Raw genomic sequence first — 20,286 nt, 5'->3', positions numbered from 1 at the left:
TATCACGTCCTGCTTTTCGAATCTGAATAGCGCATAAAAAATCTAATTCTAAATGTCATAATAATAACCTTTTATATATGAAAAGTACGTTTTTGACTAAACAGGCCAAGATAAAGTAAGTTAAACTTTCCCTCAACAAAACTACCGTAAGTCGGAATTTGATTTTACTGTCATGTAAATCTCAGTAACTTGAAATATCAAAAAAAATATCGTAATAAAATATCACCAAAACAACGTAACTCAAAATGAACAATAATTATTATAAATAAAATTTCAGTAAAACACAATTAACTCTAAATAAAAACCAATTTAATGATGACTTACATTAGTAAATTTGACGTGAACTGCTCCAACTCAAAATGAGCCACTATTCAAACGTCATCCACCTTCATCGACCGGAAGACTACTCAAAATGACGGAGTATGTTCGCGCCGTTGAGGGGAGGGTCATTCAAGTAAACTTACGTTTCGCACCATTATTCGATGACGGTTGAAGGTATAGTTACGTGAGTTATATCGCCGTGTAGGTATTCAACTCAGGAGTTTGAAAATGCCACTAACTCAAAACACGCACTTTTTGACTTAGTGACCTTTTCATCTAGGGGTGCGATATACTAGCGGCTAGCGACCCGCACCGGCTTCGCACGGGTAGCTTATTACAATTTGAAGTGATTTGGAAGTGATCCTATAAGGGTTCCTTTTTTCCTTTTGAGGTACGGAACCCTATAAATTATAAGAGGGCGAAAAGATTTCCGAGTAGGACAGTTTCATCATCATCTCAAGTCGCCGGCCCGCTACTTAGGACGGGTCTCCTCTCAGAGCGAGAAGAGTTTAGATCATAGTCCACCACGCTGGCCAAATGCGGCGTACTTTGGCATACTTCACACACCTATGAAAACATTATGGAGAATTCTTAGGCATGCAGGTTTCGTCACGATGTTTTTCTTCAAAATGTTCAAAACTTTATACTACTGCCAAAATATTAATAAAAAACTTTTTAGGCTTTTGCAAAACCCTTAGGGAGGAATATTAAAATTAAAACTATCTGCATATCAATTGAATATAATAATTAATTTTATTAATTACTCGTTTTCTACTGAGTACCAAAGTAGAAGAGCTCCTATTATAAATGCTCATTTCAATCAGTTGTACCTATAGAAATGCAAAGCTTTCTGTTCGTACTGAACGAGCTCATCTGCACCTCTCTACTTGTCCTATTGAGGCGGTGCAGTACTTATCAGAGTACTTATCATACAGTAATATTGAATTTATTCAGTGTAGAGCAGAATAAGATGAATAAAGGCTACGAGCATGCAGTGGCGTGCAGGTCATAGAGGCATGAATGCACTGCTTACCCCAGTTGTAATAGCTCAATGCATATTTTTCATTATGACCTGCCCGTAAACAGATTCCTACCTAGCTAATGCCTACCCTGGCTTCAAACCCTGTGCACGCCACTGCAAACATGCTTTGTATAGTAAGCGACAAGTTGAAATGGCAATAGGGGAGGGAACGCCCCGCACAGATCCCGCGCTAACCCGATGCGGGCGTACCCCGACTGCCATCTCAACCTGTCGAGGATCTTTCTTGCTAGCTCTTCTCAGTAGAAACTAAGCTTTCCGAACCGGTAATAAAGTCTTGACATGTCATAAACGCTTTAAATTAAATATTTTTCATTTTATTGTTATTTCATAAATAACTAGATGATGCTCACGATATTGTCCGCGTGGATTCTGGTTTTTCAAAATCAAAAACTCTTTGATTTTCCGGGATAAAAATAGCCTAAGGTCTAAGTATCTCCGTCTCTGGGATGCAAGCTATCTCTGTACTAAATTTCGTCAAAATCGGTTAAACAAATGGGTCGTGCAAATTTAAAACAGATATAGACAGACCGACAGACACGCCACTTTCGCATTTATAACTTAACTTTATGGCTGGCTAGGGGTTGCTCATTTTTAACTTTTAACTACACCAAACTTTTAACTTGAAAAAAAATACCTCTACAGTCTACAGTGATGTTTACAATACGTATTAATAGCACAAAACACACAATATGAAAATGGTAAATAGTGCCATAGTAATAACTAGGTAATAATATGTTTATAGTAAGTAAACAAAAGTTTTGAATTTATGTACAAAATCGATGAAGAAATCTCTATTGCCTGTCTGTCAATTAAATATTAGTAAAACCTAGGCACATTGTACATATTATCCATGTGTCATACCAGTACGTAGATAGAATAATAGGTAGATTTAAGTACTGTGTAACCGCGTATGAGATAGCGATAGCACGACGTAACGATGAATAACACGACAATTATTATTATTGTTTAGTAGTCAATATTTGTATTAACCGATCAACAATATTTGTAATAAACGTTTTTTATGTGAAAACAAGTAAATAACTCATGAGAAATACAATTACGCCACGAATTCTCAAAGTTTGTTTCGCAACTAAAGTTGCATGCCTTGTATGTAAGTTGTATGTATTCTTGAAAAAAACCAGTTACACGATAAGGGACAAAAAATAGGTTAGCTGCGTCTCAGTTTATCACATTAGTAACTTTATCTGTGCTCTCTTTTTAGTGTGAATGAGAAAGCAAACGTTCCTGTATCTACCTTTATTACTCTATCTACGTACCAGTATGAATAAAATAAAATATATCATCATCATATTATATCATGATCTCAAGACTCGTTATGCACCAAACCTTATTCGTAATTCTAAGAGGGATGATTAAATAAGATGTTTTTTGCTCAGGAACTGCGCTTTGTTGTCCCGTTAAACCCTTTTTGTGAGCAGTAAAACTGGACTTAGGTAAGGGTACTCGATTTAAGGGTTCTTATTAAAGGAAAATCTTGCACAGAAACCTCTACCTCAGATAGTAAAATAGAGCTGGAGACCAATGTGATCTCCCGATCTTAGAACTGTTCACCTTTGTCCCTTACCCTTTGTGAGTACCACCCTCTGTAACATGGTGAAAAACGTTTTTATCTCTCTCGCTCGAAAAGGATTCCTTTGCTCTTCGAAATCTGCGTAGAAAGTGGTAATGTTAACCGCTAGCGTGGAAAGTACTTTTGAAATTCGAACGTGGCGAATTGCTGTCTATGGTTGGCTTCTAAGGTTGGCGTATTTAAATTTTTTTTTCTTTTTATTAAAAATACCGAAAATACCCTTAGATTATGTATGAAAATACCACATAATGAAACGTTCAGAAACGCGGTTCGATCCTTTCAGTCCTCACTATTATAAGTATTAAGTGACCCGTTGGAACACTTTATTTTTATGAAATTCTAACATTCTCCGTTTCTGCTTTATTGAATGAACAATGTAATGAAGTTCGTTGAATCATGTTTTTTTTGTTATAAGAATTTTAAGAATTCTGAACGCACCGATGACACCGACAGCTCAATATGACCAATATATTATATCTAAAAGCTTCATTTTTAATAACTATCCACTTAATAGCTTATCTACTTACTAGCTTATGCTCACGACTTGAATTTTCAAAAATCCTTTCTTACCGGATGTCTACGTCATAATAGTTATCTGCATGCCCATCCCGATCCGTCCAGTAGTTTCGGCTGTGCGTTGATAGATCAGTCAGTCAGCTTTTCCTTTTATATATTTAGAAGACTAGCTTATCCCCGCGACTTCGTCCGCGTGGATTATAGAAATTCAAACTCCTATTTTATCCCCTTAGGGGTTGAATTTTCAAAAATCCTTCCTTAGCGGACGTTTACGTTATAATCATCATCATGATCAACCCATCGCCGGCTCACTACAGAGCACGGGTCTCCTCTCAGACTGAGAAGGGTTTAGGCCATAGTCTACCACGCTGGCCATGTGCGGATTGGTAGACTTCACACACCTTTGAGAACATTATGGAGAACTCTCAGGCATGCAGGTTTCCTCACGATGTTTTCCTTCACCGGTAAATCAAGTGATATTTAATTAAGAATTAAAACGCACATAACTCCGTAAAATTAGAGGTGCGTGCCCAGGATCGAACCCCCGACCTCCGATTAGAAGGCGGACGTCCTAACCACTAGGCTATCACAGCACGTTATAATACTACGTAACATCTGCACTGTTAACCAAAAGTCGCAGTAAAGAAATTTGATTTAATTTAAATTACAATACAAGCATTATGCTTATGATGTAAAACAAAAAGTTATCGACTCAGTTATTATATTATTAGATCGTACTGTTATAGCTTTAGGAGCTTTATATTATATCTCAGGCTATTTCGCGTCGACCTTTGTTTAAAGTTCAGTTTGTACAGTACGGATACGGAACTAGGGTAACTGTTGACACTGAGACGTCTATTAAGTTTATAGTCACGGCGACTTCGACGAACTCGTAAGATTTTATTGCCTCGTGTCGGTGATAGTGAAAAGCGCAACGCACACCTGCCGAGTGGTTGTAAAGATCGTAAATGTTTGCACTCTTACATAGTCGAAGTTCCACGCATTCGTTTGCTATGAGATTGATACGATTCGTTTCCTCGTACCTATCTTATACGCACTCCTAAAAAAAGAATGCCTTTTCGGCTTTCGTTTTACCTGCCAATCATGAAATTGAGACCTTAGGACCTTATTGAGGAGGCGCGCACCACCTTAGGCAGTATCATCACCTATTTTGTAGTTGCAATCAAGCGCCAATTAAGTTTAAAAAAAAGAGCAGAGTGGACTACGAGAGTAATATATTCGCGTGTTTGTGTTTTACGTGCATCATACTACCTTTTAACTTCTACCGTATGTCAAAGTAATTCAAGCGGAGTTTACGTTATTATCAATGCTGCACCTCAACTCCACCACAGACTCCACTCCGTAGGTATGCGTTGGACATAATACTAAGTTTGAGAAGAACTGTGCTTTACCTGTAATTTGCTTTTTTAATGATGATTGAGTCCGTTTATTACTTGGCTTGGGGGCTTGACATAGACGCTTAATTCCATGAGAGACTCAGTCCACTTCTTTTTCGACAACATCTGATAATAAGAATTGAATTTGCAATTAATCTAAATAAGGCGCGATTCCGTGCCAAGCGGCAGACGGCGACGACATATTGTGTCGCGACGGCAGCAGGCATTATTTTAAATTATTGAACAGAATGAACTAGAGTGACGAAACTCTAAGTTTGATCCTAAGTCGACATCCGTCGAATATTAGGCTAGGGGCGACGTGAAGTCAAAGATACCTAGTCGTTTCATAGCCTATGTAGTACCTAGTCTATACCTAATTTGACGCCTGCCAGTGAAGGTGAAGCCTCGACGTTTTGTTACATGTTTATAACATATATACTATACTATAATAAGTCAATGGGGTCAATTCTCTTTTACACAATCTCTTAACTAAACTAAATTAACAGGTCTGAATCTAGTGCTATCCTTTTCCGCAAGCAACTTTATGAAAGGGATAGCTGTAGATTTAGACGTGCCATTTTAGTTTAGTTTAGAGATTGTGTACAACGGAATCAGCCACAATGCAAGGTTAGCAAAAATTGACACTTTTCCGAAAAACACGTTGTGGTCGATTTGGTGTTGAGACAATTGTCTGCAATATTATCAGCTATTTGAACAATTGTGTTTATATAGCTGATAATATTACCTAAAACCAGCTGTGTGCGCATGACTTACTTTATTTACATAATGTTGTTATTCAAAAAATACAAAAAAAAATGTATACCCTTATTATTTCTTCAGGTGTTCTTTACAAAAAGTCTGTTATGAAGACTTTAGAGTTCCGTAGTAAAAATAGTTTCGTCCAGTCCGCCTGGCCGTCTGATTTCTAACGCATTTTTGACCAATTTTAGTTTATTCAGTAATTTGAGTTTATTAAGAAACAGAATTAGTATGGAAATTCTTAATTGGATTAATGCTTTGGTTATCATATGACATTGAATTTGAACTAAAAGAAAGATATATGCAGAAAGATGCTGAAAGTAACGATTACCTATTATTACACTTCTTCATTACTATCACGACTCTAACAATAACCCCGCTTTCCCACTTGTCGTTTGTCGGGCCCGGATTTAAATCAGATTTTCCAGTGGCAGAACATTTTATATGAAGCTATTCACACTTGTCGGAAACTGATTTTGTGTCAAAATGTACCTACTGCCAAGTGCCACTGGAACATCAAGCGACAAACGACAAGTGGTTTAAGACTCGGTAAATCTTAGTTTGCACTGCAAAATCGTGGAATATACCGTAATTCGGCCTTTACAGTACCATATATGGTACTTAGCTTTTTTTTGTTCATCTTAGAGGATGTACCCTCTCTTTGCCTCATGCACCTTGCATGTGCGACAGCAAGATGCCGTCTTCCCAACTTAGCATATAAACAACTACATTCGATACAAGGTTATCAAACGACTTATCTTGTTTCAGATCGAATGGATGTGAACCACGGCGTTATGTAACACGTCACACGTATGAGACAGTAAGTATCCTTTACTGGAATCATAACTGGGAACATTGTCGTTTCGAAAGCCTTCCCTCACTTGCGGAGATCGTGATCTGCGTCCAAATGACGGTTCATTGTGTGAGCTAGGTGCTTTACTCTCCAGGAAGGGACATTTTACAAGTACGAGTAGTAAGTACCCATAAATCTAAAAATACTAAAAAAACAGGTCCGACTCACTCACTGATTGACTCATTATCGTCCAGTTCAAACCCTTTGAGTCCAGAAAGCTAAATTTTTGCATAACGTTTTCCTTAATAGTGTAGAAAAGGAATAAGGCCGGATTTTTCGTGATTTTCATGAGAGCGAAGCCGCGGGCGGTTCTAGTCGCTACCATTTTCAAACTGATAAGTGGGTACTTATTTCTTTTGTCTCCTACAAAGATTGTAGAGACTATGTAGAGACTAATCAGTAATCTCTAATTTAGGCGAAATTCCTGGGTCTACAACACCGTCGCAATGTCACCTGCCTTCTGGTGGATATATTTTGGAGAATGTGTTCAGGAGCTCAACAATCTTGTTCCTCCTTCACCGTTGTACCACAGAATAGCGAGAAATCGTGAGCGTTGGCATCCTAATGTGGTCGACATCCAATCTACTCGCACGAATCGTTTTTGCCCAACGTTTCTGATACGAACCACTAAGGTTTGCAACGCCCATAGACATCTTCTAAGCAAGCGTGTTCCAACTTAGACCTGACCTCATCATTGCTTTCTTTAAAGCAAGATTGTCGTCAAGCGCAAGCCTATGCTGCAATAAAAAAGACACATTTTTCTTGCATTGTTGTATATACTAAAATAACTAAAAATATATGTACAAAAGGCACCTAACTAATGAAAATGTGTTATTTAAAACCTCGTTCTCTGCGCAAAAAATACACATCCGGAATGCCTGAATTGAAAAAGTTTGAAAGAGGTCCACAGATATTTTACAAAAAGTTTTTTCATTCCCGGTTTTAAAATCCTTGGGACCTCGGGGGCTGGTAAATGACATATTGAAGGTATGTTCTTTGTTTGGAAAATATTCGATAGTCACCAAGGTTTCGTATTTTAGGTACAGTAGGCTCAAAAATACACAAAGTGCGACAGTATTAACTGTACTACAAGACTGGCCATCACACTGAATGTTCGTGTACTCGTGTAAATTTATAATACTTACAAGAAAATGTATGAAAGAAAACATTCACTGCGATGCAGGCATTTGAGCCGCGCTACTGCAATCGCTGCCGCGCGTTGCTTTGTGCTTCGTACTGTTCTTTGTAATAATTTATAAGTAAAACACGAGTACGCGCGCGTTCAATGTGACGTCCTGGCGTACCGTTGCCATCGCGCCGCGTTGTTGCGCATTGTGTTTTTACCCGACCACGCAACGCAATCCCGAGTGGGATAAACCAAGATAACCCATACCTCCTTGTTATACATACAAAAGTATGTCTGTATGTCAGTATGTTCCCATTTATCTTATATACCAATTTTGACGGGTACTTACCGAGATAGCTTACATACCGGGGACAACTACTTTTTATCCCGGAAAATCAAAGAGTTCCCTGGCGCAATGGTAAGCGCTGTTGTCTTATTAGTGGGAGGTCCCGGGTTCGAATCCCGGCAGGGGTTTGGAATTTTTTAATTTCTGATCTAATCTGGTCAGTTATTAATATGCCTACTACGTAGTTATTTGTCTACCAAATAGCTAGTATGATATCAGTTTACAGTATCGGGAAACTGCGATTAGCCGATCAGAGTAAATGATTGATCAGCAACAACTTAATTGATTGATATGATAATTGTTTGTCTGTCTACATACAGCGCGGAATATTGAGTTAGCATGAAATTCTAGCTGGGAATATGAATACTAACTGATGCCTGCGACTTTTCCCACGTGGATTAAAGTGTTTAAAACTTTTTTCTTATTCAGATACAAGTTAGCCCTTGTTTGCAATCTCACCTGGTGGTAAGTGATGATGGAGTCTTAGATGAAAGCGGGCTAACCTGGAATGGGTATGGCAATTTTTTATTAAACCCACACCCATTGGTATCTACACGGCACCGTACCGGAACGCTAAATCACTTGGCGGCACGGCTTCGCCGGTAGGATGGTAACTAGCCATGGCCGAAGCCTCCCACCACTTATACAGAACGTGACGTGACCAGAAAAGGTGTACTCTAAATTCATGATCGTAATTCACGGACTACAGTAAATTGACAGTAATGTCGGCACTTGACAAATATGAATTTAATTTTACAAAACCGCGTCGCCGGGAAAATAAATTCTATAGAAATCGCCGTCTAAACTCTATGTAAATATCGCTAGCCTTCCCGAGCTATATACACAGTTATTATACAAAAGAGATTCAATTCAAACTTGTGGACATATTATATGAGTAGTTATAGTACGCGAAAGGCGAAATAGCAATCGGGGTATGAGGCGGGGGGACGCCCCGCATACCTGCCACGTCACCCGCGCTATCCCGCACCGGGTCTGTGCGGGGCGTACCCACCCCGATTACCATCTCGACCTGTCGCGTGCTATACGTGTCTTGCAAGTTGCAAGGATCTCCACAGAACACGGTCTTATGTACCACTTGCTTCCAGCGGCTCCCAGAGACTAGTTTAGAGTTTTATTTTTATTCAGATACAAGTTAGCCCTTGACTACAACCTCACCTGCTGATAAGTGATGATGCAGTCGAAGCTGGAAGCGGGCTAACCTGGAAGGGGTATGGCAGTTTTGATTTGTGAAACAAGCGGTCAGCGTGGATTTGATTTTCTGGGATAATAAGCCTATAATATGTATAAGCCTAGTGGTTAGGACTTCCGCCTTCTAATCGGCTAACCTGGAAGGAGTATGGCAGTTTTTATTAAACCTATGCCCCTTTGGTTTCTATACGGCATCGTACCGCTAAATCGCTTGGCGGCACGGCTTTGCCGATTGGGTGGTAACCAGACCAGACCAGAGAAATTATAAAATTCCAAACCACTGCCAGGAATCGAACCTGGGACTTCCCACTAAGAAGACCACAGTGCTTACAACTGCGCCAGGGAGGCCGTCAGTTGTACCTTTTGAGCTGAGACCTTAACGGCTATCAGTTTTTCGAGCTATATGCCTCGTACATCTTCAGCTTCACTAGTCGTTAAGCTATGTTAGTTATTGTAGTTCGCCTTCGATTTGATCAAGTAGAGTTCTAAACATAGCTCTCTTCATCGCCTGCTGAGAGATTCTGAGCTTTCTTATCAAATCCATCGTTAGTGACCATAATATTTTTGTTTTTCATTAAAATCAGAGCCAGTTCAGGAAAACCTGATTTGGCCTTAGGGACATTTACTGTGAATTTGATTTAGTAAATTTTTAAGCCCACAGAGTATACCTAGATCATTTTATTCCATCCAAATTAATTCATTTTCCAGCAGAGTGAACAAGCCGTGCTGACGAATTTTATTATTGAAAATAATTGAGCATCCAATAGAGCCTTGTAACATTAAGTACCTACCTGAATACAGACTGCCTATGTACGCAAAAAATATATACTAGAGTATGACCGTGACTTAGCGTTTTTTTTTAATCCAGGATAAAAAGTAGATTATGTACGTCTCCGGGATGCAAACTATCACTGTATCTTTAGTTAAGTTCAGTTAAACACATGGGCCTGTTAAAATCCCGCGGAAACTCTGACTTTCCAGGATAAAGCCTTTGTCGCTTTCCGGGATTTAAACTGTACCAAACGTCAAAACCGGTAACAGTACGCAGCAGAAAATAGTGTACATCGACCTCTGGAAGGAGATAGCGGATTTGTAGAGCATTGTCTCTGTCGTTGAGACCGACGAAACTTCACATAGTTATGAGTGACAGAGACAACGCTCTACAAAGCCGAAACATCATTCTAAAGGCCGATGTACATTATTTTCAGCCGCGTTCTGTAACAGGTTGGGCCGTAAAAAGGTGGCGGACAGACAGCCACTTTCGCATTAATTACAATATTAGTATGGATATGGATTATTTGAAGTTCGTACTCTATATGGATTTCATGCCCAAATTTTAATTTGAAAAATCTATTATTATTGGCCACAAAGAGGCCACGAACAATGGGCTTGGAGCCTCCTCGAACTCCATTCGAGGCTAAGCATCGAGGGCTTTGTGAGGCAGCAAGTAGCAACTCTTGTACCGTATCCATACCTGTATAACAAAGGGTACGAAAATGTACTATTTGAAGGTTAGGTAGGTACCTACCTTTTAACCGACTTCAAAAAAAGGAGGAGGTTCTCAATTCGTCGGAATCTTTTTTTTTTTTTTTTTTTATGTATGTTCCCCGATTACTCGAAAACGCCTGGACCGATTTTGAAAATTCTTTTTTTGTTAGAAAGGGTATACTTCAAAGTTGGTCCCATTTCAATTTGGTGAAGATCTGATGAACATCTTCGAAGATAGATACTGGAACTCCTCAACGGATAAGAGTAAATTGCTCGCGATCAGTGTAATAGCTTAGTAAACAGTAGATTTTTAACCAGTCATAGCATAATTCCATGGGGCCACTAAAAATTGTGAAATAAAAATTTTTTACAAAAAAAATAAAAACCGACTTCGTTACACAAACACTAAAAATTGAAAAATAATTTAATTTATTACCGAATATATTATGTATACAAGAGTTAATATAGTTCCATAATAATATTTTTTGGGGTCGGTGCCAATGAGGTGCCATTGTGGAGTCCTATAAAAATATGAAGTCTAGACGATTCGCGCAGCTAAAGCTAATTGGCACCGGAACCAAAAATATTATTATGGAACTATATTAACTCTTGTATACATAATATATTCGGTAATAAATTAAATTATTTTTCAATTTTTAGTGTTTGTGTAACGAAGTCGGTTTTTATTTTTTTTGTAAAAAAAATTTATATCAAAACTTGCTACCCTGGCGAACCTCGTTCCGCCTTACAGTCGATTTAAATTTGTTAAATTTTTCTCTCCGTAAGAACCCCGTAGGTACTTCAAGGAATATTATAAAAATGAATTAGCGAAATCGGTTCAGCTGTTCTCGAGATTTGCGATGACCAACACATTTAGTGATTCATTTTTATATTATAGAAGATAACTAGCTTATGTTCGCGACTTCGTCGGCGTGGACTACACAAATTTCAAATACCTATTTCACCCCCTTAGGGGTTGAATTTTCAAAAATCCTTTCTTAGCGGATGTCTACGTCATAATAGTTATCTGCATGCCAAATTTCAGCCCGATCCGTCCAGTACTTTGGGCGTTGTTGATAGATCTGCAGTCAGTCAGTCACCTTTTCCTTTTATATATTTAGATATTTGACATATCATCGATTCAGGATCAAACCGAGAGTTCCCTCACTCTAGTTCACTCTGGTGCAGTCAAATCTTTTTGATAACTACGCTCTACGATAATGACATTCTGTTAAAAGTAGTATACAGTAGGCCGATTGTCTAAAACCTGCATCAATCATTATTACAATCTCAATTGTTCTGATTGGCTGAATTTGTGCGATTCTTGTTGCAACAATGCACTGTAGCCAATAGTGAGCGAGCGTTAACCAATCAGTGATGATTGCGATCGTGATATTGTAGCTGTCATTCTCCCGCAATCGCGCAGCTGGTTATTGAAGACACACGCCGCGCTCGGGCGCGCCTGGATTTGCCGCGCCTCACCGCGCGCCTTTATGCTAAAGAAAATACAACTTAGTTTGAATTGCTATCAGAAAAAGCGCCGCGCCTCGGTTTTGCCGGTGTGCATTGTGCCTTAGAGTTTCAAAGCATTTTCAGCTAAAACTGCATTATCGATTATTACTATCCATCGCGAGTCAGTCTCCTCGAAGTACAGACGACACTTATTGCAAAGACTATAAACTATTACTAAAATGTTTAAATCACTAATTGCTAAATAAAAACATTTTCAACCTGTATTTTTGTCACTAATCCTAATCGTAATATTATACCTAAATGTGAAAGTGTGGATGTTGGGATGTTTGTTATTCAATCACGCAAAAACTACTGCTAGTCGGATTTGGCTGAAATTTGGAATAAAGATAGATTATACCCTATAGATTATAGCCTATTAACACATAGGCTACTTTTTATCCCGGAAAATCAAAGAGTTCCCGCGGGATTTTGAAAAATGTAAATCCACGCGGACGAAGTCGCGGGCATCAGGTAGAACCTAATATCCGAAATCAGAATCTACTTGTGCCTCATTAGTAAAATATCAAGATACCTCACTAGAAACGTAGAAACCTCAAAGCGCTGTCTAATTCCTCCTTCCAATTGATTACGAATCCATTCGAGTAGAATCACCTCAGACTGCGAATGTGTTCGTCTCAATCGATACTGCAACATGCCAAGCAATTAATCCTAAATCCTATGCTATTTATTAATACACAGTTAATTTACTCGTCACCATGCCACACCATGCCTGGAATGGCATGGTGTGGCTTCATGGGAAAAGGCATGGATTCATGATGATCTCCACGGGAAAAGACAGTTCTCGAAGGACGCGGACGAAGTCCTGAAGTCACGGGCAACAGCTAATATAGTATATTGAATAGTCCGAAATAAACTGCCTGAATCTAAAAAGTATATAAAAGCAAGAGCATCGCATCGAAATGGCTATATTGCTATCCGGCCGGAGTAGACAAGTTTTTATTTGGCTTTAAAAACAGATTTCCAATAAACCGCCGCAAGCGAGCGTGGTTTATAACGTGAAAGAATTGGCTTTGATGGATGTTAAAACCGCTGACTGGCTGCGCTAAACTTATACACCCAGAGCTAGTGTCCAATTTTGAGAAGATGCTTGACACAGGCTGAAAAGCGATCTCTGAACTAGTGTTACTAAACGTGTGCGACTCGAAACTGACCAATCTGACTTTGTTTCGTGAGCATTTGACCACGGAGGTTGTTACTTTCTTTAACGCCACCATTTTCTTTTTAATTTAAATAGCGAGTAAACGAACAGTGATCAGTGATTACCTTCGCCCATAAATATCTGCAGCCCCCGAATATGCGGCAATTCTGGCTTTTGAGCAATTAGTTTATTCGGCACCTTTATCTCCTATCTATCTTAATAGCCTCATATTGTAGTTTTAAGACATCACAACAAATAGTGTATGCTGGTTCCACAATTTGCCTTGACGGCACATGTCCATATGAGAGAGAGAAATAAGAGTTTATTAAGCGTAAGAAAGAGCGAACTGGATTGCACTTTGCATCGTAGCAAAAGTTTCAATATCTTTGCGAAGAGAGCATATACTACAGGTACAAAAGATTCACTTCGTAAAGATGTTATTAGGTACTAATTACTATTGTATTCTGTGCTTTTATCAAGCATCTCCATTAAATTCCCCATCAGCTCTCGAATTAGTTACTCTCTGCCGGCTTTAACTGAGCGTGAGCACATTAGTTGATCAAACGATTGGAAACATCTAATAGGAAAATGAAAAACTATTTCTTTTTATCTTTTTCGCGTTTCAACTAATCGATGAGAATTTCCGCGTTTCGTGGAATCATCGAAATGGGTTTTTCTTTCATTTAGGCCACAGCAACATAGTGCGACATTATGGCATAGCGTAGGCCTGCTACGGAATAGAAGGTGTACCTGTACAAAATTTTGTCAAAATCGCTTGAGTTATGAGTGAATGTGCCTTGAAATGGTAACGGACAGACAAACAGACACAATTTCGCATTTATAATGTCAGTTTGCATTGTGTAGCAACAAAACAGTCTTGTAACGATTTCCCAAGGTATATTCAAACTAAAAATATCTATTTCTAAGACAGCTACAAGCTAGAAGCCTTGAGAATATATTATGAGCTTAGCTAAGAAAGCTCGTGAAATAAGTTTGAGAATAAGAAAAGGGAAAGAACGTATGCTTGAGGCGTTAAATGGGCCTGTAGATTCTGTAGAATCGTTATGAATATAAAGTACGCTCTTCGGAACTAAACGCTGAATAGTTATTATAGTTTTAGAACTAAACAAGTCAGGGAATCTTTTGTGCCATTGCATCGCGCCGTTTTAGCGTTAATAAGAAAAGAATGATTTAAGTGCGGAATCCTACCCTACCCTACCTAAAAGAAGCTAATAATGAATACTTTTTAGGGTTCCGTACCTCAAAAGGAAAAACGGAACCCTTATAGGATCACTTTGTTGTCTGTCTGTCTGTCTGTCGGTCTGTCTGTTTGTCTGTCTGTCTGTCTGTCTGTCTGTCTGTCCGTCTGTCTGTCAAGAAACCTACAGGGTACTTCCCGTGGACCTAGAATCATGAAATTTGGCAGGTAGGTACATCTTATACTGAAATTTGGGGAAAAATCTGAAAACCGTGAATTTAGGGTTAGATCACACAAAAAAAAATTAAATTGTGGTCATGAACTAATAATTAGTATTTTCAACTTTCGAAGTGAGTGACTATATCAAGTGGGTATCATATGAAAGGTCTTCACCTGTACATTCTAAAACAGATTTTTATTTATTTTTAAGCATCATAGTTTTTGAATTATCGTGCAAAATGTCTAAAAAATACGACTGTATTACGGAACCCTCGTCGCGCGAGCCTGACTCGCACTTGGCCGGTTTTTTATAATGGGGAGTGCTCTGAAGAGCTTTTTGACCTCATTCCACCTTCCTTTTTCTACAACCGGACCGCGCGCCACCGTAAGCAATTTCACCCTCACCACCTGGGTGTCTGGTGCACTTCGACCGTCCGTTGTGCCAGATCCTTCTTTCCATGCACATGCAAACTGTGTAATCAACTCATGGGGTGTTCCCACTAGATTACAACATAGGGCCGACCAACAAATTCTTTAAGGCCGGCAACGCAACGGCAGTTCTTCCGGTACTGCAAATGTTCATGGACGGCGGTAATCTTTACAATAACACAGCACTTAACATCACGTGACCCGTATGCTCGCTATCTCAACTTAAAAATAACCTGTAGAGGCCCTTCACTCGAGTCATAAAAGACATTTCTATGAGATACATTTCTATACAAAAGAAATTGAAAGATACAATTATATTATTCCAACTAAAGTAAGAGGGAGGAAGGCGTATGCTTCTCTCAAAAGAGGGAAGACACTTACGGGTTAAAGTATTCCAAGCTTTCTTGTTAGTACAATCATTAGAGTCTGCGCCATAGTAGGTACCTACTCGTAAATTGGATTCTTCGGGCAGGTGTGTTTTGCAACTGAATTTCTTATTGCCGGTTCTGGTTTATTCCCATTGGCCCCCGTTTTATTCCCATTTCCTGCCTCTGTAGTGTACGCGGGAATTTATAATTTATCTTATTAGTTTTGGGAAGCTAGCACTCTGAAGAAACGCAATAGTTACAAAATAAATAAATAATCCTTAAATAGCAATAAACAAATTATTGCAATCCATGATCTATTAGCAAGCTGAATTGGCAGTGGGCAGGTCATCCCTGTTGTAGCGGCGATGGCCGTTAGTGCCGGAAAGTCATTGAATGGAGACCGCGTTTAAGCAAGCGTAGTGTGGGACGCCCTCCAGCACGATGGACCGACGATATACAGAGCCCGGCGGGAAGTGGCTGGATGAGGAAGGCTGAGGACCGGGTGTGGTAGCGCTCTTTAGGGAAGGCCTATGTCCAACAGTGGTAGTCCACAGGCTGATGATGATGATGATGATGATGATGATGATGATGATGATGATGATGATGATGATGATGATGATGATGATGATGATGATCATCATCAAAGACTTAGTTCGGACTTCGGAGAGATCCTGCAAAGTATGTGTAGATAAAATAAAACGAGTCCGTTTTTAACGTGATTTGGCACCATCTAAGCAGTCCCTATAAGTTTTTTAAATAATAGATTACCTACATAGATTGGTTACCTATTCACCCAGTAAACTTAGCAAACCTACGGCACGACTTTAACAAACGATTTGGTGCCTTGATAATATGATGCCTTATCGAAACTAATTCCATGTCAATGATACTCATAGTAGTAGTAGTCTTCTTCTTCCTTACCTTATCCCACGCTACGTGGGGTCGGCACAACATGGCTTCTTCTTCCAATCACTTCTGTCATCCGTCCACGTATTATCCAACCCTTTTACTCGCATATCCTCTTTAAATCCGTCCACCTTTTCTTTGGTCATCCTCTCCTCTTTTTTCCTTCCATAGTAATACTGGTATGGTTTATAAAATGGAGTATGGTTTAATAAAACTGCCATACCCTTACAAAGTTTGCATACTTTATATTAGACTGCATCGTCAGTCGTCACTTACCACCAAATGAAATCACAAACGATTTATTTTTAGAGTTTTTTTTAATCTGACATATTAAAAGGGGCTTTTATAGATAATCTATATGCCAGCCCCATCGTTACAAACTAAAATTTTTAGAGTTAAAAGGAAGACTTTATAGAACACAAAAGAAAACTCGTTTGTTTTTAAATTTATTTATTGCATGTGTATTTAAACTTCCTTATTAGGTACATACTACACTGTGATTCATTTGAATAAAACTAACTGTAAGCACACAAACAAAATACTTAAGGAAATAAAAAAATTCATTACAAAAAGCTTTGATACAAAACTTTATACCTAATATTTAAAAAAAATGCAGTGCCTAGCATATTATTTTTCTAGGCTCTTATTATATTATGCACACTATTTTAGGGATAACATAATATTATATAAATAGGCTACCGGTCAAAATTGATTTTAGGATAAATTAATTTTTCCTAGGCCAAACTAGTTTACTCTTTAAAATACAAATGAAAAAACGAAACCGATTTTACTACTTCCTACAATCGAGCGTCAATAAGGTAATAAGGTAAGAAATCTACACAGTATTAGGTATCTATCTTACGCCTTACCCATATAGTTAATGTTTTTGTAAACCGCGTAGCCAAAATAGGTACTTGAATGAAATGACGAGGCCAAGTGGAGCGAAAGGAAAGATGACGAGCGAAGTGAGCTGCCGTGCCTCGCTAGGTGTCAAAATAACACGATAAACTAGTTTAACTTAGGCAAAACTAGTTTGTTCTAAAATCAGGTATGACCGGTTACATAATGCATGTTAAGGCTATAGTTAATCTTGGTTATAGTTAGTTATTAAATAATCTTAGTCTAGTCATAAGATGTCATGAACTTTAATACAAAGGCCACTTATCTAATACATAGCTTTACATAAATTAGTTCCTTCTAAGGATTTTGTCTCTAATAATAATCTTAAATGACCGTTTCAAGCTCAGACATACCTACTTAATATGTAATACATTACATAATTTTAGACATTATACATTCGGATGGTCTGTTGGCAGAACAAAACAAAACTATGCCCTTGGGCCATAATTTGAACTGAGAAACACCTCATTCAATGTTTGATCTACAGTTTTGATCTCATTCCACCTTCCTTTTTCTACAACTGCACCGCACGCCACCGCAAACAATTCCACCCTCACCACCTGGGTGTCTGGTGCACTTCGACCACCCGTTGTGCCAGATCCTTTTTTCCACGCACATGCAAACTGTGGAATCAACTCCCTCGGCGGTGTTCCCATTAGATTACAACATGGGGTTATTCAAGAGGCGGAGCAACAAATTCCTGAAAGGCCGGCAACGCATTGGTGGTTCCTCTGGTACTGCAAATGTTCATGGCGGCGGTTAACACGTGACCCGCTTGCTCGTTTGCTCGCCATTTTTATTTTATAAAAATGGTTCCATGTATTACCGAAGCACAACATAAGCATAACATCGTCGTACTTGTAGACAGAGTGGCGAAGTGAAATGAGACGGATTTGCCTAGAAGTTGCCTTTTTATTCTAAAGTCAAGATTTTACATAACATAGAGACTAGATATTACATAAGAATAGAATAGAATAATGTTTATTCGAGGTATATATAGGTGGTACATGGTGTTGGCAATATCGTCCTGTACAGCAGTGCAACACCTCGAACAGGTAGGCCACTCAGCTTGTGTTGAGACGTCGGGCCCCTCAGACACAAACCTCTATATAGCAAATATCTGAGGTACCAGACGCCACAACGCTGATTTTCAGTGACCCAATAAATAGCATCAGAGAAGTTTCAAAAGTATCGTACTGAGACTACAAGTAGGTACGTACGTTAACAATGAACTGAAACGAACTTTTAATAGCCATGAATACCACTGAAATAGATACCTAGCTCGTTTTAATGATGATGTCGAGAGTCCTATTTTTCGGGTAATAGGTATTTTTTATCTGACTAGGAAAACTGAACAAGTTTCATGAAAAGCTTTTGAATTTTTCCACGTCAAATATATAGCAGTACTTACTGTGTACAGCTGTGATAACATAGTGGTTAGGACGTCCGCCTTCTAATCGGAGGTCGGGGGTTCGATCCCGGGCACGTACTTCTAACTTTTCGGAGTTATGTGCGTTTTAAATAATTAAATATCACTTGCTTTAACGGTGAAGGAAAACATCGTGAGGAAACCTGCATGCCTGAGAGTTCTCCATAATGTTCTCAAAGGTGTGTAAAGTCTACCAATCCGCACATGGCCAGCGTGGTAGACTATGGCAAAAACCCTTCTCACTCTGAGAGGAGACCCGTGCTCTGTAGTGAGCCGGTGATGGGTTGATCATGGCATGACTTACTGTGTAAAATATATCACCCAGAATTAACAAAAATGTTGATAATTGTATTATTAGTTTAGTTTTACTTACTGAACTCACCTGGAGAGTGACATAGGCTTTTTGTCCCGAAAAATCAAAGAGTTCCCACGGGATTTAAAAAAAACCTAATTCCACGTAGACGAAATCGCGGGGATCAGCTAGTGATTCAATATTGCTTATAGATAGATTTTCTTACTAATTTTATATAATATATAATAGTATTTGAATACCTATTAACATTACGTAACTATATTGTCCTCGAAATTTTGTGGACATGTTTTAGAACTAATCTGCGAGTGGGTTTTCAAATTTCCGTAAAAATAATTAGTTTTAAAGATTATTGAGACCGTATGTCACTTTGAAACTGAATACTTACTTGAACCCGATTTCCGGCATTCCGAAAAAGTACTTGTAAAAGTTTATTTAAAAAATCTGTTTTTATGAACAGAAATCTGAATATAACTATATACAGGTGCATATTAGTTCCTAGAACGTATCTACAATACATCATTGAATTTGATTGTTTAGAATTCAAATATACATATAGCCTCAATAGCTCAACGGTTAAGGAGCGGACTGAATTCCGAAAGGTCAGAAGTTCAAACTCCGCCCGTTGCACTATTGTCGTACCACCTCCTAGCACAAGCTTTACGCTTAGTTGGAGAGGAAAGGTGAATATTGGTCATAATTAACATGGCTAATATTCATTAAAAAAATGAGAGCCAAACTAAGTTGTAACTTTGCCTAATTCAACTTATATTATTATTTCATTATAACTTAGTATCACGCAGTAATACTGCAGCCTCGTAGGATGGCAGGCCGCTGTCCACTCTCACCGTTTTGCAATTCGAACAGGGTTCTGTAACCACCTCCTGTAATAAAACAATAATAATAGTTAAAACCCACTCGAAAATATTATAATAAATCCTTATCTTACAATAGCCCCCCCTGCGGTACGTCGAGCGGTCTCTAGCACGGTAGAAAGAACAAAGCAGACACAGGATAGACGTCACCCACGTCATATTCAGTCATAAACCGGTCCGTCCTAGGCTACGCTCCAGGAATAGCTTCTTGCACTCAGTGCAGCCTCTCAACCAGTCCGCTGAAACTGCGCGTCTTGCTATGTGGAGGTCACGGCTGGGTACCCCGAACCCGAACATCAGGGTGAAGGAGAGACTTGCCGAAGGATACAACCT

At 38.8% G+C, this 20,286-nt stretch overlaps 3 protein-coding genes across 4 annotated transcripts in view; 2 read left to right on the top strand and 1 right to left on the bottom strand.

The window, feature by feature from the left end:
- Positions 1-14,514, top strand: part of LOC138403748 (meckelin-like) — a 208,030-nt gene extending 193,516 nt beyond the window's left edge. The window contains exon 22 of the mRNA XM_069505507.1: positions 14,505-14,514. The gene's annotated coding sequence lies outside the window, so the exon portion shown is untranslated. The remainder of the gene's footprint in view (positions 1-14,504) is intronic.
- fdl (fused lobes) overlaps positions 1-20,286 on the top strand; it is a 100,377-nt gene that overhangs the window by 27,787 nt on the left and 52,304 nt on the right. Inside the window, exon 2 of one of the 2 annotated variants that reach the window (XM_034979265.2) lies at positions 6,395-6,446. The exons of the other annotated variant lie outside the window; for it this stretch is intronic. The gene's annotated coding sequence lies outside the window, so the exon portion shown is untranslated. The remainder of the gene's footprint in view (positions 1-6,394; positions 6,447-20,286) is intronic. 2 annotated transcript variants of the gene reach the window in all.
- LOC117991670 (uncharacterized) overlaps positions 16,893-20,286 on the bottom strand; it is a 40,661-nt gene continuing 37,267 nt past the window's right edge. The window contains exon 5 of the mRNA XM_034979267.2: positions 16,893-19,962. Within this exon, the coding sequence (XP_034835158.1) occupies positions 19,861-19,962 (102 nt within the window). The 3' untranslated portion in view covers positions 16,893-19,860. The remainder of the gene's footprint in view (positions 19,963-20,286) is intronic.

The sequence above is a fragment of the Maniola hyperantus genome, chromosome 20 (genome assembly GCF_902806685.2).
Source record: "Maniola hyperantus chromosome 20, iAphHyp1.2, whole genome shotgun sequence".
NCBI classification, from domain to species: domain Eukaryota; kingdom Metazoa; phylum Arthropoda; class Insecta; order Lepidoptera; family Nymphalidae; genus Maniola; species Maniola hyperantus.
Note: the sequence above shows the minus strand (reverse complement) of the source record. Positions and strands in the feature narration are given on the sequence as shown.